Source organism: Delphinapterus leucas, chromosome 2 (assembly GCF_059928025.1).
Source record: "Delphinapterus leucas isolate spDelLeu-1000000601 "Yukka" chromosome 2, BTC_Dleu_Yukka2, whole genome shotgun sequence".
Lineage (NCBI taxonomy): Eukaryota > Metazoa > Chordata > Mammalia > Artiodactyla > Monodontidae > Delphinapterus > Delphinapterus leucas.
Window position 1 is genome coordinate 179,436,998 of NC_143130.1, and position 25,834 is coordinate 179,462,831.

The following is a 25,834-nucleotide window of genomic DNA, read 5'->3' on the forward strand; positions in this document are numbered from 1 at the left end:
TCACTGCTATGTTTCCCCAGAGCCTAGAACGGTTCTCAGCAGTTAGTAGACACTCAATAATTATTTGTTGAATCAATGAGTATATTCAGGAAATGCTTTTTTGTCATGGTCCTATAGTGAAGACATCTTCTTTTAACACAAATCACTTAACCATTTTAACTTTCACTTTTCATTGCCAAGTTTTTATTAAAGCATACTGGAAACATAACCTTTAAAATAAAAGTTTTATAATTTAAACATGAGAATTTAATGTTAAGGTTTATCTTTAGCTTAAAAGATCTTATCTATAAACTTTGCCTATCGTTAAGGCTAAGTTAGTTCAGATTCCACATATTTCTGTTTATTTTCATACCTATATTTTAAAAATTAAAATTAGAGCGGGCTTCCCTGGTGGCTCAGTGGTTGAGAGTCCGCCTGCCGATGCAGGGGACACGGATTCGTGCCCCGGTCCGGGAGGATCCCACATGCCGTGGAGCAGCTGGGCCCGTGAGCTGTGGTCGCTGAGCCTGCACGTCCGGAGCCTGTGCTCCGCAGTGGGAGAGGCCACAACAGTGAGAGGCCCGCGTACCGCAAAATAAATAAATAAAATTTTAAAAATTAGAGCATTGCTAAAAGTGAAACATTTTCAGTTTATGGGAAAGTTAATGCTCAGAAGTAGGACTTCTGCTTACTTTTATTTCTCTCAATTATAGGTGAAGTGTTTGACTATTTGGTTGCACATGGAAGAATGAAGGAGAAAGAAGCAAGAGCTAAATTTAGACAGGTATGGATTGCTGCACCTTTAATTTATTGATTTAATATGTTTTCTTGCTTAAACCCTAAAGCAAACAAGTGTTTGTCTCTATAAATGTCATAAGGCCCATAGAATGGATCAGGGTTTGGCCATTCAGTTCAACACAACAAAAATTTATTAAGTGCTTTCATGCCTAAGGCACTGTGCTAGAGGCAACCATGGGTTCTAGTTCTAGCTTTGTAATTGAAATTTTAGTCCCACTCTTGTGGGTTTTTTTAGTCCCACTCTTAACCTTAGTTTTTTGAAAGTTGAGCCTTAAAAAACAAGAGCCTTGCAAACACTTGAGATTGCATTAAAGAAAACCATTCCCAAGTTTTAGCAAGAAGTGACACAATCCCAAAATTCATTATTAGTTTTGTCTTATATAAGCCAAAACCAAATAGAACTTAACCTGTGAATTAATGGCTTACCTTTTTGCTTGCTTTACCCCATGATGGCCTTAAAGAGACACTCATTTTAATAAATAGGTTTTAAGCATAAAGGTGACTTAACTCTCTAATAACAATTACTATTTATTGATTGATCATTACCTGCTAAATATTGGGATAAGTGTTTTACCTACATTAATGTAAATCTTGGAGCAGCCTTGTGAGTAAAGAGTATTATGCCCATTTGCTAAAGATAAGGAAACTGAGGCACAGGAAGACTAAATAATTTGCCCAAAATTTGATGACTGGCAAGTAGGAAACCTACCACTGAGTCAGAGACAGGTCTAAAATTCTTAATCATTATGATGTGGTCTTACTTAGGTTAGGAATCAGCAAACTCTTTCTGTAAAGTGCCAGATAGTAAATATTTTAGGCTTTGTAGGCCATACAGTCTGTTGCAGCTCTTTAACTCTGCTGTAGTAGCACAGAAGCAGCTTAGACAATATGTGAATAAATACACTCATATGATTGTGTCCCAATGATACTTTATTTGCAAAAACAAAGGGTGGGCCAGATTGAGCCTACAGACCATAATTTACCCACCCCTGATTTAGATAAAGGAAGGAGCAGGTACTTTATTCTAAATTAACGCTGTCCTCCCATAGTTTTAAGTTCTGTATTTAAATGGCAGTATAGCCTCATTTCTCTCAGAACCTTTAAATGTTTGTTTTATTAACATTTAAGGTTGTTAAAGTAGAAGTATAGATAGGAGTCTTTAAGGGTTTCACAGTATTTAGAAAGGCAAGTTTAACCAATTTTCAAGATTTCTCTTAACAGTTGCCTCTTTTGATTTGCTTAGTCTAGTGTTTACAGTTAAGCAGTTACAAATAAGTTTCTTAACTTTTGCTGTTGCTTAAATTTAATTTGATTTAAAAGTACCAATGTTACTTTGAATTAAAGCCTGTTAAATATCAAAGTTGAAATTGACTTTGGCCATCATTTAAATTCTCTGATCCTCAGTTTTCCTAGCTATAAAAAGAGGAAGTTATACTTGGTTAATTCTGAAATCCTTTCCAGTTCTGATATCATTTTATCCTGTGGTCTACGGAAGGAAGCTCAAATTTCTCTTTATTACAAAACAAGTCTGTTTGGCCCTTTCCATAGCTGTACTCTTAATTTTTATAAATTGGCCACCTAAAAGTCAAGATTTTTTTGCCTCATAAAACTGAAATTCCTTCCCACTCGGATGAATCTATCTGACTTGCAAATGTTTATGCAAATATGATTTATTGACTGTGAGGAAAAGGCTCTTGCCAGCCGGCAGCAGCAGGTTTGAGCCTGGACTTTCTCCAGGGAAGCAGTTCAGTGCTTAGACCTGTCCTCTCTTCTTCCATCTCTGCCCATCCCCCAGGTGGGGTCTGACTTGTCAGGGATACTTGGACATTTATCACACATCTTCTTATAATTTCCTGCAGAAATTCTGAAGCATTATTTGAGGGACCTGTTAGTTGGTCCAGGAAAGAGAGTTAATGTACTTGTACAATTGCTGGCTTGATTTACAGTGCTTACAATTAATGTAATCTTTTCTCCTGCCATAGTATTTCCTTAAGTCCACTTACTAAACCTGGAAGGATCAGGCATATTGGTGCTTCCACTTTTCTCTGTTTCTAATTGCCATGCCTTCCAAAAGTTTATGTCATTATTACTCTGATGAAATAAAAAGTTTTCCTATTTATTACAAAGAGAAAGGTATGCCACACACAAGAGTACACTATGCTTGATCTGTTTTCTGTCAAAAATAGGCCCTTCTTTCCATATTCATCAGCAGATGGCTTTCCCTCTTCCCATTTCCTTCCCCACTCTCATCCTTGTTACTGTTTATGCTGTTTTAATTTATGCTGGCTGAGCTCTCATTCTTTTCAAAGAGAGAGAAGCGGTTCCTGGCTCCGTCTTCTTTCCTCAGCTCTTTCTGGGTGGGTTGCTGGTCTTGCTGCCTCTGTTCTTTCATGTGTTGCTGGAAGTGAATTAGGCGTGCATTCTTATTTCACCTGGGAAACATCTGGGTTGTCAGCCTTCTTTGGAAATAACTGCTTTTACCTTAAAAGCAGAAAGCAAAAAAGCAATAATTGAAAGTTGAGTACTTTCAGGTTATTGTGGCATCAGGTTAGCTTTGAGCTGTTTGGAGGTAAAAGAAGAGAAATTCTCTTTGAGAAAGGGTAGGACATTGTCAAATCTGGTTCGGAAGCAGAATTTGAAAACAAGCTATGAGAGAAATCTCAATATGGGGGCTGGGTTGGGGGGAACAGGGAAAATTTGATCAGGCAGAAGTAAGATAAAATTTACCTATGTCCTTCCTAGGCAATAAACCTGTTACTTTGAGGGAAACAAATCTATCGCTATTTCACTTTCCCAGTTTTCATGCTGACAATATAGAATGGCATAATTGTTAACAGATGCTCTTAAAACTGATATTTCGGCATTGGAATTTGTGTACCTTTAGTTGATTATGAGTGGGCTGGTCTTCTGCATATGCACTTCATAAAGTATGAAGCTGCTTAGTGAAGCCTTGATTTTGGCATCATTCCCACCCTAACCCCAGCCCAACTTATCCTTGCTGCTTATTCTGAACCAAAATGGCAACCAATAGAACAGCCCTCTCTGAGTTTTTGTGTCCAGTGCAGTTACATGCATGTTGCTTACAACAAAGTTGATGATGATTTGGAGAAACAAGCAGTATTTTCATTATAACACCAGTTTTGTAGATGTGTAATCATATATATTTAAATACACATATGTAATTCCAAAGTAGAGACTAGAGGCAAATGCACCAGAATAACAGAAGATGTCATCTCTATTTGCTGGTTTTAAAAGCATATTCTTGTATGTACTTTTCTGTATTTCCTAAAGTTTTTATAATAAGGATATAAAAGTTTTCTAATTAGACAAGGAGACTTAAAAATTGCTAGTAAGTGTGAAATTTCAGTAGAGCAGTTATTTAACAGTGCCAGTCAGGGAATTCCCTGGCAGTCCTGTGTTTGGGACTCTGCACTTTCACTGCCGAGGGCCCAGATTCAATCCCTGCTTGGGGAACTAAGATCCCACAAGCTGCACAGCGCAGCCAAAATAATAATAACAGCGCTAATCCCAGGAGTAATCAAAAGTTGACTAAATGAAAGCATATCATTTGCTGAGAGTAGGAGGGATTCTTACTGATAAAGCACATAATAGTTTCCATAGTTTGTAGTTCACATACACTACAACATTCATCCTTCCATTTTAAGGAAGAGGAAACTGGTCCTCAGAGAAGTGAAGTCATTTTTGCTGTTCTTGGACCTGCATTAGCCAAAAGGAAGAGAGTGTCGTAGGGACTGGCTGGGGAGAACCAACCTGGATAAACACCCAGCGCGGACAGTCCGTAACTGCCGGCTTGGTTTTGAGTTGACAACGTGGGCATGCAGAAGTTGCACCAGAGCCTTCTGATTCGGGGCAGGGCTCAAGAAGAGACTTTCTAGTTAAAATTAGAAAGAACAGAAGAACAGCCTCACTTAGCTCTTCTTGCACTCACTCTCAGTCTCTCAGATGGAAAAGTTCAAAGCATGAGAAAATTGTATTTAGAGACCCACACAGACATTGAAGTGAGTGCTCACTGAGTAGTCTGCACCAGCGATGACTAATAACCTTGCATCTCTCCTGTCCAGATAGTGTCTGCAGTCCAGTACTGCCACCAAAAGCGGATCGTCCACAGAGACCTCAAGGTGAGTCAGAGTGCCCTTACTATTGTACACTTTCCTTGTGTGTGCTCGGTTCTCCCAGTGCTCATGACACAAAGGAGGCATAGATTAGACTGTGTTATTAAATTAAACAAAAAAAATCCTAAGGTATATTTTACATTTCAGTTAAGGCAGCTCATAGTTGGTCTCTGGAGAAGAATCATCCTACCACCAAACAGATGGGGGCCTCCAGAAGTGCACGCTCTCACCTGCACAGTGTCCTCAGTGCTGCCTGGCATCCTTTTCTGTTTTTCTAGTCAGCATTCTCTCCTGTTAACAGCAGCGTTATTTAAATGAGACCTACTTCACGGTTCTCCACCTCTGCCCACACTCCTGGCATAGGGTAAGGTTTCCTATTTCACAGAGAAAATAGAAACACCAGGCAGAGACTCCTTTCCCAGCTGCACCTGCATCCACCCTTAACCTTTCAGGATTTCCCTCTTGTTACAGGACAGCGGGGTGCCTCTGCTGTCCCTCCCTCTGTGTTCTGGGTCCTGTGTCCCTCCAGAGGCTGCTTCACTCTGTTTCCTCCCATCTCTCCCTTCTTCATCTGCCCTCTCTCTCTCTGCTGGCGTGTCACTAGCAGCATGTATAAAAACATGCTCAAGTTTATACCCTCTTTTACCAGAAAACCTCCCCACCCCGATTCCCCTTCCTGGTACACCCTTTTTTTCCTCTTCACCTTCACAGCTGTATTTCTCTAAACATTGTTTAGATTCTCTCTTAACTTGATATTCACTTATTCTCTCTCCTCACATAACTGTTATCAGTTTGCTTGTTCTCTGTTCACCCACCCTTGCTGCATTCACATCCACTCCAGTAGCTGCAGTGGCCACCTATATGCTGATGACCCCCAGATCCATTCCTGCAGCCAGAGCTCTCTTCTAGGATTTAGTGTCCAGCTGACAAAAGGACACCTTCACGTCAGCATCCCTCAGGTAGCTCGGGTTCAGCAAGTTCAACACCTAAACTCTTCCTTCCTAAACTTGAATTTTTATTTCTCATTGTGGTGACTGTCCTTCAGGTGCCTCTCTCTCCTTTACTCTGCCGTCCATCAGACCCCAGGTCTTTTTGCTGCTGTTTCCTGAGTATCACTTGAGTTCACTCTTTTCTGTCCCCACTCGCACTCTCCTAGTCCAGACCACCAGCATATCTCGTACCTGATTACTGCACTAGCCTCTTGCCTGGTCTTCCCTGCTTCCAATTTTGCCTCTTTCTTCCATGTCTGTTTCCTACATTGTAACCAGAATGGTCCTTTAAAAACACAAATAAGATTGTCATTTCCTGGGCTTCCCTGGTGGCTCAGTGGTTGAGAGTCCGCCTGCCGATGCAGCGGACACGGGTTCGTGCCCCGGTCCGGGAGGATCCCACATGCCGCGGAGCGGCTGGGCCCGTGAGCCAAGGCCGCTGAGCCTGCGCGTCCGGAGGCTGTGCTCCGCAACGGGAGAGGCCCGCGGATTGTCATTTCCCGCTTGAATGACTTTTTCAGTGGCTTCCTGTTGCCCTTAGGTTACAAACCCAAACTTCTTGACTGCAAGTCACTTGGCCGGCCCTTTGTAATTCAGACATGGCCACATCCCCAGCTGTGTCTCTCTGCATCTCTCTACCACACACTGCCTTTCAGTTTCTTGAGGAAAACGTGTTCTGTCTCAGCAGGGTTTTCACACTGTTTATTCTGCTTGAAATACCTCCGGTTAACACGCCCACTACTATCAACTAATCTTCCAGGCAGCGGTTTTAGTTTCACCCCCTCTAGGAAGCCATACCATACCTTTCAGTGCTGGGCCCATGACTCCCCACTTCTCTGTCACAGCAGTTAGGACCAAGAGTGTAGCTGCTTATTTTTCTAAAATTGTCAGCTTTTTGAGGGCAGGACCCTGTCTGTCTATATATCCAGACACTAATACAACACCTGGTGTGTAATTGCCCGTGGTAAATGTTTGTTGAAACAAGTGGAAAAGACTGTGATCTCTATCTTGAATGAAGTTTAGGATGCTCCCTCCTCAATGATAGCCATTATGCAGCTTACTTAGCAGTGTTTATGAAATGTGGCTCTCCACCTAAAGCAAGTATCTACTTTTTAAAAGCCCCTTATTCTTAAAAAGCTCTTTAAAGATTTTATTGATCGTGGACATTTGCTGTATGATTAGTGCTAGAATCAGTCTTTACAGTCGGGCCTCCATATCCCCGGGTTCTGCATCTGTGGCTAAGGAGGGCTGGCTGTACTATACTGTTTTGTATGACGATGGATTATGGTATCCACAGGGGGTCCTAGAACCAGTCCCCTAAGAAGACTGAGGGATGACTACACCTCATATCTGTTACTGGTTATTAATGCTGAAAAATGAGGAATTCTGATTTAGCTCCTATTTTTTTTCTCTAGAAAGAATGTTCTCTTATTCATTAGGATATATTAACTTTACATCATTACAAAAAGCTTTTGTGAAATGCCTGATTCTATCACAGTTCTGATTATATTTTGGTTAAATTTCATTTTTGTCTTGGTGTTTTCCCTCTAGGCTGAAAATCTATTGTTAGATGCTGATATGAACATTAAAATAGCTGACTTTGGTTTTAGCAATGAATTTACTGTTGGCAGTAAACTGGATACGTTTTGTGGCAGTCCTCCGTATGCAGCCCCAGAGCTCTTCCAGGGCAAGAAATACGACGGGCCGGAAGTGGACGTGTGGAGCCTCGGCGTCATTCTTTACACTCTAGTCAGCGGGTCACTCCCCTTTGATGGACAGAACCTAAAGGTATAAGAAGTGGTTGCATCCATGTTCTTCAGAAAGCTAAAAGGATTTTATAAAATGATAAGAGTGAATGTGTTACTGTTGTTTCAGTGGGGTTCTTTGAGTTCTTTTTTAACCTAAAAGTTGACTCACTAGTTTTCTTTCCTCTCTACCTCCCCAAAGGAACTGAGAGAGAGAGTATTAAGAGGGAAATACAGAATCCCTTTCTACATGTCCACAGACTGTGAAAACCTTCTCAAACGTTTCCTGGTGCTAAATCCAATAAAACGAGGCACTCTAGAGGTAATCTCATAAGTGGAAATAAGGAACAACTTTGGAGCGTCTTTAAAGTATTTTTAGAACTTTGCTTGGTTTGTATGACGTATTGAATACTATCCTGGGGTTTTTTAAGTAACATTGAGACATTTTTTAAAAGTTATCCTTTGAGCCATAATCGATGAAATGTTGAAAATAAACTTTCCTAAGTATTGTGATTATCAGAATGTTTCATTTTATGCTGCTAATGAACAGTTCACCTTTCAGCAAATCATGAAGGACAGGTGGATCAATGCAGGGCATGAGGAAGATGAACTAAAACCATTTGTTGAACCAGAACTGGACATCTCAGACCAGAAAAGAATAGGTAATTATTCTGTGCCTGCATGTTGGTGTGTGTACAAGTAACATATTTCTGTTTTGATTCATATGTGTATGCCTAAAATGGGGATAATGGGAAGTTAAGTATAAGTTACATGAATCAGCTTATATGTTTTGTCATATTTAGGAACTTACCTGCAGTTTCCTGTAATAGCACTCAGTAACTCAGAAATAAGCCAACTGCCCGTTTATGTTAGAAAATGTGTGATCTTTTGGGTCAAATAAAGGAAATTATTTTACCCTGTAACATAATGATTTCTTAACCAAACGAAACACATAAACTATATTATACCCTTCTTTTAGATATTATGGTGGGAATGGGATATTCACAAGACGAAATTCAAGAATCTCTTAGTAAGATGAAATACGATGAAATCACAGCTACATACTTGTTGTTGGGGAGAAAATCTTCAGAGGTAAGAATAATCAGATAAAAACCTACAATATCCTTTTTGTGAATTATTAGCTCGTGTAAACTTAGTTTTTTTTAGTGTGTATAACATTTGATAATATTTTTAAATTTACCTTCAAATAACTTATCTAAGTCCTATGACTATTATGAGATGCTATTTTAACTTTAAGATAACCTTTAATAATTTGGCTTCCATTAGGTTAACCTATAGTCATTAGTAGTTTTTAAATAATGTAAAGTATCAGATGAAATAAATAGACCGTTTTAAGTTTTTTGAAAAAGCCTGGAAAGAAGAACGTAAATATTTATCCTTGTGTGAGTTTTTCCAGCAGTCAGAAAAATACTTTTGCCTGAGTTTAGGGTTGTCATTTTTGTACACTGATTCTTCTCTCTCAGTGAACTACTTATGAGAGGTTTGTGTATTGTAAGTTTAGTTTCATAATAAACCATTTGGGCTCGTGTTGTGGTTTGCTCTGTTTTTCTCATTTTCTCTTAGCTGGATGCTAGTGATTCCAGTTCTAGCAGCAATCTTTCACTTGCTAAGGTTAGGCCAAGCAGTGACCTCAACAACAGTACTGGCCAGTCTCCTCACCACAAAGTCCAGAGAAGTGTTTCTTCAAGCCAGAAGCAGAGGCGGTACAGTGACCATGGTAAGTTTGAGACCATTCCAGTGTGTTCTCTCAGAGTCTCCCATTAACCAAGAGGCCTCCTAACACTGGGAAGCATCCTTTTGCTTATGGACTACTGGGGTTGGATTTGCTTGATTTCCCTTCTTGACATTTCTTTCAAAGCAGTCCTGCAGGTTCTGGCATATTTATCTCAAGGCTCTGATCGCCTTGGTACACTCAGTAAGCTGTTTTTTGTTTTTTGGGTTTTTTTTTAATTAATTAATTTATTTATGGCTGCGTTGGGTCTTCGTTGTTGCACGCGGGCTTTGTCTAGTTGCATCGAGTGGTGGCTTCTCTTTGTTGCGGAGCACGGGCTCTAGGAGCACGAGCGTCTGTAGTTGTGGCTCGCAGGCTGTAGGGCACAGGCTCAGTAGTTATGGCGCACAGGTTTAGTTGCTCCGCAGCATGTGGGATCTTTCCAGACCAGGGATGGAAACCATGTCCGCTGCATTGGCAGGCGGACTCTTAACCACTGCGCCACCGGGGAAGCCGCTCAGTAGGCTTTTATTGGGTAAGGCCTGGCTCGGTAGAAGCCTGAGCCACATGTGACTGTTGAGCACTTGAACTGTGGAAATGATTTTCAGTTTTGTCTCAGTTAAATTTATAAAGCCCTGTGCAGCCAGTGGCTACCACATTGGACAGCACAGCCCTGGAAAATGTATAGTATCCCAGTTTTGCCTTAATTGGTTTAAATTTTTGACCTGTGTCTTTCTCAGCCACACTCTAGCTGTTGTTGTGTCTAACCACCCTCACTCTTAAAAGTTTTCACCATAGAAGTGAATATTTCATGAGACTTAAGACCCTAAAGGATATGCTTACCAAACTTGACAGTTATTCTACCTTCAAGCCAGCCCCATTTGTTGGGATCCAGAGACTCTAGTAGGTGTGTGTTTATTCACATATTATTATTTCCTTTAATTCCAGCGTGCAGGAACCGAATTTATGTTGGCCTGGTCCTAACTTTTAAAAATACATCCTCACATGGAACACCCGTTCATCTCTTTGTTCAGTTCATTTCCCTTCTCTGGACTTTGTCCACCTCCATTCTTTCACCTTGAGGTGTGGCACTTAGAATTGCACAGAGTATTCCAGGTGTCTGTAGCTTTGGTTTTGTACCGAAAGTGATGACACTTGGGTTTCCATTTCTCTCCCTGCTGCTGCTGCCTCTCTCTGTGGTTTGGGCCAAAGCAGCACATTGTACTGACACTGTCAGTAAACTGTCTATATGTCTGCTATTTTCTAGGGTGTAACTGAGAGCTCAGAACCTGTCTGATGCCAGGATTTGTGCAGGTGGCATTTGTAAACCAAGTGTTGATATGGGTCTCTGTCTCTCGTGTTCATATTAGTTGCTTACAAGGAGGGGTTTTCCGTGTACTGCAGAGCAATTAGCAAAATGCCTACGTGTTGCTGTAAATCAACCAGTTTAAAGGGAATTGTTCCTAGATCCTGGAAGAAACCTGGTGGTGGAGTTTTCTCATGTCCCTTTCCCCAGCTCAGAAAATTTTAGAGATAAAAAGAGGTCACCAAACCCCCATATTAGCAATAAGGAAATAGGGCAGGAGAGCTCACCAGGTCTTCTGAGGTTAAATAGAAGTGGGAACGCCTGAGACAGACCCAGGATTCCTGGCCCCTGGTCCTATGGCTGTGTCCACTAACCCGCCCATTACCTCCTATAGTAGTGCTTTTATAATAATAATCATCCTTCTTTCTTGGAGCCTCTGATATTAAAAAGAAGTTCACAAAAGAATATTTCCAGAAATTCTGTATATAGAAAATCACTGACCCAATTCCACATTCTTTGGGGATGAAGATAGTGGTCGGCAAAAAAAAAAGATTTGATTATGCCTCTGGCACTGTTCATTTAAGTGCTGAAAATGAGATAGGTTCCAAATAATGAAATCTAGTAAAGCACATCCACTTGGTACCAAGTGAAGGCAGACAAGCCTGTAGACGGACCAACTTTTAGCTTGCCCTCCCACCCCATCTCGTCTCTCCTCTTATTCCCTACCTCTGGATGCCAATGATTTTTATCTGCCTGCTTCTGTAAAATCATAACTTAATTTTTATTTGTGTTTCTTAATTTCGGTCCCATGTATGAACCCCCCTGTATGTATGTACATTTTTTTCTAGGAAGGGTGATCTTCATCAGATTTTCAAGGGGTTCTTTTATTTAAAAAAAGAAAAAGAAAAGAGAGTGAAGAATCACTGTTCTGTTAACCGGTCAGTGGTATTGGGGAGGTTGGTAGTGGTCAGGAAAAAAAATAAATTTGCACCCATTTCTCACATCTTATACAAGGTTGGATTCCAATTGGAATAAAGGTGTAAATATAAAAAAAAGAAACTGGGACTTCCCTGGTGGTCCAGCAGTAAAGAATCTGCCTTCCAGTGCAGGGGACTCGGGTTTGATCCCTGGTCTGGGAACTAAGATCCCACATGCTGCAGGGCAACTAAGCCCGCATGCTACAACAACTGAGCCCACGTGCCTCAACTAGAGTGCGCTTGTGCCTGCGTGCCAAGGTGCTCTGGAGCCCGCACGCCGCAACAAAAGATCCTGAATGCTGTAACGAATATCCCACGAGCCACAACTAAGACCCAACGCAGCCTAAAATAAAATACAAAATATATTAATTAATTAAATAAATAAAAATTATTTTTTTAAAAAAATCATATTTTGGGGAATTCCCTGGCGGTCCAGTGGTTAATTAGGACTCTAAGCACTTTCACTGTCGTGGCCTGGGTTCACTCCCTGGTCAGGGAACTAAGATCCTGCAAGCTGTGCGGTGTGGCCCAAAAGTAAAAAAAGAAGAAGAAAAATCACATTTTTGCGTGATATATCCACACTACGGAGCACTACTCAGCAATAAAAAGGAACAAATTGGGCTTCCCTGGTGGCGCAGTGGTTGAGAGTCCGCCTGCCGATGCAGGGGACGCGGGTTCGTGCCCCGGTCCGGGAGGATCCCACATGCTGCGGAGCGGCTGGGCCCATGAGCCATGGCCGCCGAGCCTGCGCGTCCGGAGCCTGTGCTCCGCAACGGGAGAGGCCACAGCAGTGAGAGGCCTGCGTACCGCAAAAAAAAAAAAAAAAAAAAAAAAGGAACAAATTATTGATAAATACAACAATTTGGATGGATCTCAAGGGAATTATGCTGAGTGGGGGGAGACAATCTCAAAAGGTTACATTGACTCCATTCACATAACATTCTTGAAATGACAGAATTACAGAGATGAGAACAGATTGGCGGTTGCCAGGATTTAGGGAAGGGACTTGAGGTGGAAGATAGGTGGCTGTGGCTGTGTTAGGGTCGCCCACAAGGTCCTTGAGATAGAACTGTTCTTCGTCTTGACTGGTGGTGATCCCATGAATCTGCACATGTGATTAAAGTGTGTAGAGCTGAATACACACACACATAACACACAGTGCAAGTAAAACAGGAGCAGCCTGAATGAATGAGGTTAGCGGGTTGTATCAATAGCTGTTCCATGCACAGTCTCAAATCCTAAAATGAAAAAAAATCTTTTAATTTTCTAAATAGCAATAATAAATGTTTCAGAACAAATTGGTAGTAACCCTAAAGATCCAGAATGTCATTAGATGTATCATGATATTGAGAGGAAAGAGAAGTATTAAGGGTAGTATCACGCTATACTTGGTTGATTCTTTGTTTTATATGTTAAAATTGCCAAACCGAGAACTTGATTGTTTTCCCATAAATCAAATCTTTGCTTACTTTTAATTCAGTTCCAAATAGAATTACCATTATTTATTTATTTACCACACCACGCAGCTTGTGGGATCTTAGCTCCCCAACCAGGGATCGAACCTGGGCCCTCAGCAGTGAAAGCACAGGGTCCTAACCACTGGACCACCAGGGAATTCCCTAGATTTACCATTTGGATTTTTGTCCTAGAAGTAGCTTTTCTGTACCCCACCCCATCCATTTTTTTTAATAATTTATTTTTCTGTTGAAGTATAGTTGATTTACAGTGTTGTCTTAATTTCTACTGTACAGCAGAGTGACTCAGTTATACACATATATACATTCTTTTTCATATTCTTTTCCATTATGGTTTATCTCAGGATATTGAATATAATTCCCTGTACTATACAGTGAGACCTGGTTGTTTATCCATTCTATATGTAATAGTTTGCATCTACTAACCCCAAGTTCCCAGTCCCTCCCTCCCCTTCCCTCTTCCCCCTCCCATCCATCTTTTAATAGACCTAAAATATAAAGGCTTTTCTACCATAAATGATTAGCATTTGGTGCTGTTCCTTAAGATTACCACTGGACGTCATATATAATGAATATACTAGTTATCTCGTTCATTTCCATAATCCTTTGAACTCTGAATGTCCTGTGTCATCAGAGTCACTAGGTGATTTACTGCAGGACATCAGTTAATTGCCCACCTGGGGTGTCCCTAGGCATCCTCCTCCTGGGAGGGGGTCTGACCGGAAACATCCACCCATGTCCTCCCTCTCACTTCCATGAGAAACATGCTTTCTTTTGCTTATACTGCCTCTCCTTGTCTACTCAAATTCCTGTTTACCTAGAAGATTATGAGTGCTTTAAAAAAGATGCAAGATAAAACTTCAAAAGAAAGAGCCTGTAAATCTGTACTGTTCTTTTCCAAAAGGTGACGGCATCTCTTATACAAAAAGGATGAAATTCACTCAGATGTATAGATACCAGGTGAACCAGTTCATTCTGCATGATGTGTATGCATCAAGTTAGTTTGATTATTTATCTGTCCAGTAACACCCCGTAAACATGTTTCAGAAAGACAACTATACAAGCTTATTAGTTAAAAAAAAAAAAAAACTTTAAAAAAGTAGAATGTTAGGGACTAATAAGTGAAATTTTAATATTGAATTCAGGACTTCCCTGGTGGTACAGTAGTTAAGAGTCTGCCTGCAAAAAGGAATAAAAAACAACAACAACAACAACAAAAAATCTGCCTGCCAATGCAGGGGACACGGGTTTGGGAAGATCCCACATGCCACAGAGCAACTAAGCCCATGCGGCACAAGTACTGAGCCTGCGCTCCAGAGCTCGTGAGCCACAACTACTGAAGTCCGTGCACCTAGAGGCCGTGCTGCACAGCAAGACAAGCCACCGCAATGAGAAGCCCACACACCGCAACGAAGAGCAGCCCCCGCTCGCCACAACTAGGGAAAGCCGACGTGCAGCAATGAAGAGTCAACACAGCCAAAAATAAATAAATTTATTTTTTTTAAAAAAAGTGGTTAGGTAATTAAAAAAAATAAAATAAAATTGAATTCATTGCATAGGGAAGACATTATACATGAATGGGAAGCATCTTAGATTTTTACTGTCTTATATTCTCTTAGATGAATAGAAATCTTGGGTCATCTTACAAAGTGTTCATTTTCACAGGATAAAACATAAAACTATATTCTGACTTTTAAAAAGTGAACTCTGTATTTTAGCTGGACCAGCTATTCCTTCAGTTGTGGCGTATCCGAAAAGGAGTCAGACCAGCACTGCAGACGGCGACCTCAGAGAAGATGGAGTTCCCTCCCGGAAACCAGGCGGCAGTGCTGCTGGAGGAAAGGGAGTTGCTCCAGCCAGTCCCATGCTTGGGAGTGCAAGTAATCCCAACAAGGCAGATATTCCTGAACGCAAGAAGAGCTCCACCGTCCCTGGTGTAAGTATTGTCGGACTAGGGCAGGCTAGGGTTGTAGGATTGAAATGATAAGACATTTTGCTCCTGTGTGTTCATCTGCCTACAAAGCCCTACCCACTGGGCCACCAGGCACAGTCTCAGCCTGTAAGGATCACTTGCTCTGTTGCACGTATTTCTTGTTGAGCCATATCCCACTGGATGAGTGATCAGATCCTTTATGTCAAGGGCTGTTTTTAGTTACTCCATAAACATCTGCTAAACTTCAGACTGTGTCAGGTGCTGAGATATGGAAAGACGTCATAATCTAACAGAGGAAATGAATAAAACCAAATGGGGACAGTGCAGACAGGTGATGGCAAACAGCAACCTGATGGAGTCTGTACAGGGCACTGTGAGCTCTGACTGCCAGGGATTTGGTGTTTGCCCTGCATCTCAAAGGGCTCTATTGATACAGAGTGTTGACTGAGTCCTTACCATGTGCCAGGGACCATGCTGAGTGCTTTTTCATGTATGAGCTAAATGTTAAGGTGAAGAAATTGAAGAAAAGTTAGGTAATTGTCTAAAATTATACTGCTAAACCGAATCCGTCTCTTAATCCCTGCCCTGAACAAAATCTCCCTAGGAAGTAGGTAGTATTTGTTAAATTGAATCTATTCAGTTTCAACAACTTCTTTGTGAATTGAAATGTGTTCTCTCTGACCTAACATAGTGATGATTATTCTTAGCACTCCAAAAGTAATTTTTTTAATGATTTGATGTTTGTATTTATTGTGAAATGATCTCTAAGTCTAATTAACATCCGTCACCATACACAGTTACAGAATTTTTTTCTTGTGATGTGAACTTCTTAGATTTACCCTCTTGGCAACTTCCAAATATGCACTACAGTATTGTTCACTAGAGTCACCATGCTGCACATTGCATCCCCAGGACTTATTTATTTTATAACTGGAAGACTCAAAAAGTAATTTTAAAAAGAATTTTCAGAGAATGAACAATTTTAAGGATATTCTGTAACCACATTTTCCCCGAAAAGTTAGCGGTGACAAAGCCTTTCCTCTACCCTAAAGAAAGCCCAAACTGAGGATCCCACATGGAATCTGTGCTGCTCCCTTTGGCCATTTCTTGGGGGAGGGGCTTATAAAGGAACCCAGAAGGTTTTGTGTGTTCCATCCTTTGACATTGTGCTTTATCAGAGTAAACGCTGTGTGGAAAGGTTTTTTATTTGGCTTCCTAATGCAGTAAAATTGGATCGTCATTCCATAGCCCTGCAATTTAAATGCAGCCTCCAATTTTTGTTGACAGTTACCAGAAGAAGAAAAAGACTTTGTTCCCTGCCTTCATAACTTCCATTCCTTCACTCTATTCATCTGCACACCCCCCTTTCGAAAGTATATCCCAAGCATTATTAGCCACTCATATATGATTATTTATAAAGGAAAGAAGTATGTTGTTATAATTTTCTCCCACTTGTCTTCTGTTTCCCTATACATGATCTGCTCATGTTGTATTAAAGGTGGCTGCTTTTATCTTTGTTTTAAAATTGTTATCTGATAAAAGTTTTTACTTGTGACTTCTGTTCCTTGCTTTTTAATTTTGAAAGTATTAGCTTTTTACAAATTGATGTGAAATTCACACGACATATAATTAGCCATTTGAAGCGTACTGTTCAGTGGCACGTGTGTGGCACATTCACAGTGTTGTGCAGCCTCTGCCTCTCTCTAGTTCTGACACACTTCAGAACACCCTGTGCTCGTTAAGCAATCACTCTCTCCAGTCCTCTCTTCCCCAGCCCCCGGCAACCAGTAATCTGCTTTCTCTCCCAGTAGGTTTGCCTATTCTGGAGATTTCATGTAAATGGACTTATACAAGCCTCTTGTGTCTGCCTTCTTTCACTCACCGTAATATTTTCATGGTTCATCCAAGTTGTTGGGTGAACTCACTCCTTTTTATATGCCACAGTTTACCTTCTTATTCGTTCATGGACATTTAGATTGCTCCTATCTTTTGGTTATTATAAATAATGTTGCTGTAAGCATTTGTGTACGAGTTTGTGTACCGCACCTGCCGTATTTGAGTCTCTGTTTCTCCACATCCTTGCCAATACTTGTTATTTTCTGTTTTTTTTAATTATAGCTATCCTGGTGTGTGTGAAGTGGTACCTCATTGTGGTTTTGATTTGCGTTTCCTAAATGACCAGTGATGTTCAGCATCTTTTCATGTGTTTATTGGCCATTTGTATGCCTTCTTTGGAAAAATGTCTATTCAAGTCCTTTGCCCATTTTTAAATTGGGTCGTTTGTCATCTTGTGGTTGAGTTGTAAGGGTTCGTTATATATTCTGGATATTAAACCTTTACCAAATATAGGATTTGCAAATATTTTCTCCTATTCTGTAGGTTCTCTTTTCACATCCTTGATAGTGTTCTTTGATGCACAAAAGTTTCTAATTTTGATAAAGTCCAGTTTATTTTTTTCTTTTTGTTACTCATATTTTTGTGTGTGTGTCTTATCTGAATCTCTCGTCAAATCCAAGGTCATGTAGATTTACCTGTTTTTTTCTAATAGTTTTACAGTTTTAACCCTAATTTTAATTTTTTTATTTTTTTATTTTTTATTTTATTTGTATATTTACCTTATATTTATAATCCTTGCTTTTTAACTTTTTACTTTGAAAGTATTACCTTTTAAAAATAGTGGATCTCTCTGTCTGCTTTGTTTTAAATAATCCATGAGTTATTACTCTGTAGATTATTATAGCCAGCTTTTCAGAGTCACTTTACCATAGCCATTTTTCATTATTGCAGAAACATTGGAGGCTAGGAAGGAGGGTGGAGGCTGCTGCCTTCATCCTCTTCTCTGATCTAGTGGCCAGTACTGTTGATATTTTAGTGTAGGTTTATTTAAAGAGTATTCACGTTTATTTAAATTAGGTGGGGTTTTTTTCCTATTGTACTATACTTACTAAATAGTTTAAGACCAAAATGCCCTTTTTTTTAATAGAGTAATACAGCATCTGGTGGAATGACGCGGCGGAATACTTATGTTTGCAGTGAAAGAACTACAGCTGATAGACATTCAGTAATTCATAATGGCAAAGAAAACAGGTATGAAATTTTACCTGTTTGCAAGAAAATTTGTTTTTCCCAAGAGAAATGGAAGAATGATATTTGCTTCTCAGTTTTTATAATCAAAATTCAAATACTAGTGGTAAGTATTCGCTAATGGTAAGTTAAATTTGAACGCAGAGTTTTAGTGAGATCCTAGAATTCCAAATTCCTCTCATTGTCTAGAGCTTATCCTCCTGGCCAGCTGTGTATGATGATTGGAAGGGTTGAGTTAAAGCAGGGAGCTTTCCCAGAGGAAATAGATGGTAAGCTATGGTTTAATTGTAGAATTATGAACAGGGAAATGGAGATTCTTTTGTGCACATGAATAACTTGAACCAGGGCTGGAAGGGGGAAGGATGAGGACCTGAGACGGGGAGCCACACCTCAGGAAGATGTGGAGCACCTGATGGGGCGGGTGAGCCTTCAGTCATAGGTCAGCAGTGTGTCAGAGGAGCATGGCGGACAAGTAGTAACACAGTCTTCACCTTAAAAGAGACACACTGAGTATCCCAGAGAAATGGAGAGTGCAATCTTCTGAATGATTTTAATCTGGTAGAGAGGCAGTCATACACTGGATAAGCATGATTTAAAATACTAACAAAGTAATATATCAGTAAGGAGTTAGATCATGCAGACAATTTTCTTGGGGTTTCAAAATAAGAAATAGAGTCAGAAAAGTGGGATTAAGTACATCCAGAAACCATGGAGTAGAGCTGAGTTTGGGCAGAGGGAAAAGTGGGTGGGGGGAGTTGGATTGGTAGAGTAGTGAAATATATCGTATATAGAACAAATTTCCCAAATGGGCATGATTTTCCTTCTTTCTTTTTGGAAAAGTAGTATAAAACTAAATTCAAAATGGTGAGATATGGTCAAAGTGAGCAGATAAAGTTCTGGAGTAGAAATCCATAAAATAAATTCACATCATCTTTCATTGTCCCCTGGCCTCTCTGAACATTGCTTGGTCATATCACATTCTCATGTGTAGCATCAAAATTGTTTTTCCTCTTTTTCTGACATTTACTTTCTGAAATTGCATTATAAGATTTCTGTTTCCTTTAGATCTCATCAGTCAAATGAAATGTTTGATCAGTAACTTCTGTAACAACCTAAGCAAAAATTCTATCCTCTTTCATCCTTAAAACCAGACTATTTTATCATTCCCCTCTTCCACAGACCACTTATGTTTGAATTGACATGAAGGTCAAAGCTTACTATGTGAGATTACATTCATTTTTCAGTGAATTTTTAGAAATATTTACATCCTGATATTCTGATTCCTATGTGTGTGCTTGTTTTTAACATTGTCTTTTTCCTATGATTAAGAACTATTAATAATTTGAGTAGAGCAACTGGGCTAGATAGCTTATAAATTAGTGATTGGTATATTTATTTTTTAATAGTGGTTTATTCTTTGGTAAATTTTCTTTTCTTACATTTACTTTGTCAAATCTATCAAATTTTTTCTAGTTTGAAGTGATTGAATAGGAGATATCAGTAGAAGACTTAGAAGTTTCTTTCTTCTTTTTTTTTTTGGCCTCATGGGATCTTAGTTCCCTGACCAGGGATTGAACCTGGGTTCCCCACAGTGAAAGTGCTGAGTCCGAACCACTGGACCGCCAGGGAGTTCCCAAAAGTTTCTAATATGTTATGGATATTAGTCTATAGAACTAGAAAAATGTTGTTTCATGACCTTTATTTTTACAGATTCTTCTAAATTGTTGAATTATTCTATCAGATTCCTTTTGAACTTTAGAATATACAATTCACTGAGGTACAGAGTCAGACTTTTATTTAAAAGGCTGTTAAGACCAAGATCTAGGTCTGCTCCCTTGATTTGTGTTTCTGTGTGTGCATCTACTCCTCTAATTCTCCTTCCCTACAGTTATTCAGTTCACTCTTTGGAAATAGTTTTAGGAATACTCTGATTTCTTTGGAGTCATTACCTGTCTGTGTTCTACCTGCAGACGCCTTCCTCAGTGGGGCTGCCTCCTCCTTATACCAACCTGGGCCATATGGCATCTGTTAGCATCAGCTCTTTAAATGCTTTGCTTCTGAAAGTGTTGTCTTTATATTCAGTCAGACAGAGCCTCCAACCACACAAGCTGGGGCCCATGATTTTCATAATATCTGGATTTTCTTTTTCTGTCTTACAAATGAATTGAAAAATTGTGGGAAAATATTGGAGGTTTGAGTGCCAAACTGGTGGTCATATTTTTTACTTCCAGTTAAGGAAGGCATTAAATGTGACAACTTTCTCACCCTTAAAATAGATGCTTGAGTCATAAATTATGCACTGAGCCTTCTCTGTGTGCAGATGACTTCTTTGGCAGATCGTTGCTTTTTCCTCTCCCATATATATCTTATTCCTTGACTACAGTACTAGTAAGGTACAGGATGCCTGGATCTATGTTAACTTCTGAAAGAAGGACATTAATTCCCATTTTAGCCTTCAATATGTTGGACTTTTTTCTTATACATGTGAGTGTTTTTACAGAATTCCAACAAGAGAATGATTGTGGCTAATGAAAACTAAATGAGCAAAGAAGGTTTTATCACATTTAACACATGTATCTTTGGGTTATATTTTTAATTTTGCTTTTGCCCAATCACTGAGTATGCTTTGAGTCAGCAACCAATTTCATATCAGAATGTTCTGATATAGGATAGATGTCATATCAAACAAATTGAAAATACCTTTCCTTTAATAACAGTAAGTGGATTAGAATTTTAAAAAATTATCAGGCATAGATATAAAACCAGAAGATTAACAGGAACGTCACAGGATTTGAATTTTAAGAAATCATACTATTTCTGTAAGTTAAGGTTTAAAAAATGATTTTTCCTTGTACCCAGAACTACTAAAAATACAACGCAGTTACTGTTTTGTTTATGTAGATTCTTGTGGGGTGGTCTATGAACTGTAACCATCATTTGTGCCACTTTTCTGGGGGAGAAATTTTGTCCAGTTTGATGCAGCCCATTGTGATGTTGGGATTGTATGTTGTAAATAGAATTTTTGTGAGTTTGTACAGACTTGACATTCGGCAAACATTTATTGAGTTTACTGTTTCCTAAATTGAGGTGCTAGGCCTACTTTAGAAGTCAAAAAAACCACATCTGTTTTGTTGCTTGCTTTGTGGAACTCGTAATGTGACATGATTAAATTTCTAAAGAAATAATTCATTTAATTGCCTTTAAGATTTTGTAAAAATTTAATAATTTGTAATGAATATATCAATTTACACTTCCTTTTTAAGAAGGTCTCTGACTCTAAGGAGGGTCAGTTTTTTGTTGTAAAGTGTCTGTCCACACAGTCTTGCCTTCACTGTCCGGCCAGGGAGCAATGGCCTCACGGGGGATAGACTGAGCATCTCCCTGCTCTGGATAAGGAAAGCCATTTCCTTATCCAGAGTCTTTGGGACCATTTATATTCTCCAGGGAAGATGCCAAACAACCCCTGCCTCCTCTTCTTCCCCTGCTTTTTTTTTTAATGCATCTATTGATCTTAGCTCCTAATTTGGGCAAGAGAACATCAGCAGCTGGGCAGGGGCATAAAGTGTGTTTGACGACTCTTGACCTGCTCGGAACAGGTAATAGAGCACAAAAGACAGCTGTATTTATCTGTAACTTATTAAAGTAAAATTATATGTATCTATGTGTATGTATGTCTGTACGTGCATATTGGAAACAACAAAGCATTTCTTCAGATAGTTGAATCACTTAGGACTCTCTGTGTTGCAGGTGACAGAAACCCAGTCCAACCAAGTTTAAATTAAAAAGGGCATCTATGAATTCCTATAACTAAAAAAGTCCAGGGATAGAGTCAGGGTTCGTCTCATAGCTCTGCTTCTTCTGCAGGAGTTCCTTGATGGGCTCAGCAGCATCCGCCCTGACATCTTCCCACACTCAGCTCTGCTCAAGCAGAAGCCCTGGGGCTGTCTTCTGGGGCCCTGTTGGTCTGGCTCTGGCCATGTGCCCATCTCTTAATCTGTCACTGGCCAGGGTAGCTGGGAAAGTCTGGGGTGGAGTCAACGACATCGAGAGACCAAAAACCTATTTCTACCAAAACAGAATTCAGGTGTTTTTGCCAAAGGAAAGGACTGTGAAAAACACAAAAGTGAATCTATGTTTAATCTTTATAAGCCACTCCCCCAAGTGAGAGGGCAGGATTGTCAAACAGAAACGCAGGGACAAGCAGATCTTCTTGAGCAGTTTATTACAAAGACCTGTCTCCTTCATGTTGGGACTGTTAGAATTCCAGTGGCTCATTTCGTTAATGTACCTTTTCAGTTAGGAGACCCCGGGGACACGATGAGATTGCAGGCCGTGCTTCCAGGGCGCATGAGCAGACAGGAGTCACTGCGGTACAGTGTGGTGTGCGGTAGCAGGTGCCTGCACTGAATACATAGAGCGGAATGAGTCACTCCTGATGGGAGAGGGCACCGGTGGAGACTTCGCAGAGGGGATGACCTCTGGGTTGAATTTTGATGAAAATAGAAAGATGCCAGCTCTCCAGACACGGAGAATAGCTCCTGCAAAAGTTCTTTGACCTGATGCACGACCAAGCGACTGCACATCATCAGGTGGGCCCGAAAGTCTAGTTCCGGGAGGTAACAGTGAAAGGTCAAGCCTGGAGAGGTGGCAGGGGCCGAGCTGTGGGCACCTGAGGATGCTACTTGGATGCCAGCGGAGTTTGGACTTTATCCTGAAGGCGCAGTGTGCTTTTGCATGGTTAAAAGCAGATGAGTGACAAGGTCAGGTTTGCGCTTTAGAAAGTTCACAGCTGTATGGTGGACAGATTGGAAAGTGTGAAATTGGAGACCAGTAAAGACAGATGACTTAGGATTGGGCCTGTGGGAGAGGTGAAGCGCTGCACGAAGACCCTCAGAGTAGAGGTGGGGAGGCCCGGCTCGTTGAAGTGCTGTTAGGAAGTTGACACCAACAAGGTGTCCCAGTTGCTCTGGATGTGGGGCATGAGGGAAAGAACCTGATGTTTCTAGGCTTCAGGCTTTGAAAGGATTTCTGTAGAAAGTCACTGAAAGAGTATGGTCAGAATTCTAAATCCCTGATTATCTTTTAAAGGAAAGAAACTGCCCCTTTGAAATTCCAAGGACATGATGACTGAGCTGGAATTAAGGATGGGGAAACTCCCTTAGGTAGTTTTGTCCCATAGCTGTCTGTGCCAGGTGAAACTGCAGACATGTAGCCACTTCTGTTACTCTTTTTCTGTCTATAAACAGTTAATTCACTCTTATTAGTTTTCCCACCTTGAAAAATGGGGCTCTGTTGACCCCTTAGGAATTCTGAGTGTTGTTTATAAAGAAGTGAAAGTCCTTTGAGTAGGAAGGTTTTAACAGGATACTTTTTTTAAATAAATTTATTTATTTTATTTTTGGCTGCATTGGGTCTTCATTGCTGCGCACGGGCTTTCTCTAGTTGCAGCGAGCAGGGGCTACTCTTTGTGCAGTGCGTGGGCTTCTCACTGTGGTGCCTTCTCTTGTTGCAGAGCACGGGCTCTGGGCGCTTGAGCTTCAGTAGTTTGTGGCGCGGGGGCTCAGTAGTTGTGGCTCGCGGGCTCTAGAGCACAGGCTCAGTAGTTGTGACGCACGGGCTTAGTTGCTCCGCGGCATGTGGGATCTTCCTGGACCAGGGCTCGAACCCGTGTCCTCTGCATTGGCAGGCGGATTCCTAACCACTAGCGCCACTAGGGAAGCCCAACATAGGATACTTTGATAAATACAAACAACATAGGATATTTAAACAACATAGGATACTTTGATAAATAGAACTAGTTACTGCTATACCTGTGATTTTACTAGTCCATTTAAAATATGACAGTGTGCTTTGGGAACAGGTCAAGAGCATAGTGGGCTCATATTATAGATTCACTTTGATATGAATGGAGGCATCTCTTTTAGGGTAGGCTTAATTTTATACATAGCTCGGAAGAGATCGTCCCTCTTACGTAAATATTCAAACATGTATGATGTTATTTTATTTTCTTTAAAGCTAATAAACTTTTTAAATTGCTGTTTTAAAAAAAGCAGATACAGATTAGCAGTTGCTCCAGAATCCCCAAAACAGGTTTAAGAGATTTTTGTTCCTTGACAAAGACGAGATGGTTTGGGGAGGAAGGTTATATGCTTTGAACAAGAGTTGCTCTTTTTGTCACTAGTCCATCATACTGTTGTTTCTGCCTCTGCCTGAACCCAAACCCCCTCCCAGCCTGATGGAAATGTTCGCTTACGCAGCTAGCCCTGCCTCTGTTTGTAAGACATCTTCCACCTGTCGGCTGCGACATCACAAGTCGATGTCCATGTCAGGCTCTGGGCGCCCCAAGATGATGTTACCTCCAATAGACAGTGAAGGAGATAACTTCAAGGCTATGTAAGAAAAATGCACATTCCTTGTGAAACTAATGTGTACCCGCTGCTTCTTAATTTTGTGCTGTGGATTTTATAGTCCAAGATTTTGTTCCAGTTGTCTACAAAGTGTCCTTCCTGTGTGTGGTTTTAGTTAAGCACATCCTGTCTCATGGTGTCCCTGGTCATCTTTGTGTCTTCATGCCTTTGCATACTACAGAGGGTGTAAGAAATTCCCCCTTCTTTCCAAGTTGCTTTCAGCATGTGGAATTTTACAGTACTTATGCCATTTTTGTGCTTCCAAAACTTTTTAGTTGCCTATTCTTCAGTTTCACCTGCATAGCCTTTATTTCTTTTGTATTGGCAAGTTTCTCTGCATGTAAGCAATTTGAGAGGGAAGCAAAGGAAAAAAAGCTTGAGTTAGCTGTTCTTTGTTCTAGAATTTCCCTGCATTAATCTTGTCCTTGAAAATATGTGTGTACTGTTCCCTTAAACTCCATGAGGTTTTGTTTGATTATGTACTATCCCTTTGGTACCCTTTGCCGTTTAACTTACCTTTTGCTCCTAAGTCCTATAAAATACCCCTTGGACCTGGATTTATATAACTGGTTTTCTCCACTCTATATCAAAGGTATATTGTGATTGTAAATGTTTGTGTGCCATGTTTGCTACAAAGCCAGGGTTTTGTGAACAGAGATCTAAGAATCTGTCATTTTCTGATCTCAAAGCACTATTCCTGACCAGAGAGCTCCAGTTGCTTCAACACACAGTATTAGCAGCGCCACCACCCCAGATCGAACCCGCTTCCCAAGAGGCACTGCCAGTCGTAGCACTTTCCACGGCCAGCCCCGGGAGCGGCGCACTGCCACGTATAACGGCCCGCCTGCTTCACCCAGCCTGTCCCATGAAGCCACACCATTGTCGCAGACTCGAAGCCGAGGCTCCACTAATCTTTTTAGTAAATTAACTTCCAAACTCACGAGGAGGTAAGTGCCTAGGTGGTGCTGTTGGTTGGAGCAAACACAAGGGCAAAGGGAGAAGTGCCGTCTCCCTCGTGTGAAGCCACTGCCCAGATGCTTTTCAGTTTGTCTTTAGCTCACATTTTTCTAACTCTGTACTTTCAAAACCTTTCAGAAGAGGAGTTATAGAGCTCAGAGTCCTTTCACAACACCAAAAATTATCTAGCGCTTGGGAGGTGGTGTTGTTTAATTACTTTTCCTTTTACTCTCACATCCCTCTGCATGGCATGTGCACTTCAGTTTAGCGAAAGCCCAGATCCAGTGTAGTCCGGGGGCTGGCGCCCCATCAGTAGCCA

At 40.6% G+C, this 25,834-nt stretch overlaps 1 protein-coding gene across 12 annotated transcripts in view; it reads left to right on the forward strand.

Moving 5' to 3' along the window:
• Positions 1-25,834, forward strand: part of MARK3 (microtubule affinity regulating kinase 3) — a 107,543-nt gene that overhangs the window by 72,881 nt on the left and 8,828 nt on the right. For 7 of the 12 annotated variants that reach the window (XM_022576005.3, XM_022576006.2, XM_022576008.2 and 4 more), the window contains 10 exons: positions 693-763; positions 4,860-4,916; positions 7,451-7,687; positions 7,847-7,966; positions 8,207-8,306; positions 8,624-8,736; positions 9,229-9,382; positions 14,853-15,070; positions 18,051-18,154; positions 25,248-25,505. In XM_022576005.3, the coding sequence (XP_022431713.1) occupies positions 693-763; positions 4,860-4,916; positions 7,451-7,687; positions 7,847-7,966; positions 8,207-8,306; positions 8,624-8,736; positions 9,229-9,382; positions 14,853-15,070; positions 18,051-18,154; positions 25,248-25,505 (1,432 nt within the window). Of the gene's footprint in view, positions 1-692; positions 764-4,859; positions 4,917-7,450; positions 7,688-7,846; positions 7,967-8,206; positions 8,307-8,623; positions 8,737-9,228; positions 9,383-14,852; positions 15,071-18,050; positions 18,155-24,382; positions 24,545-25,247; positions 25,506-25,834 lie in introns of all 12 variants that reach the window. The other 5 variants (XM_022576007.3, XM_022576009.3, XM_022576011.2 and 2 more) reach the window with 3 other exon arrangements.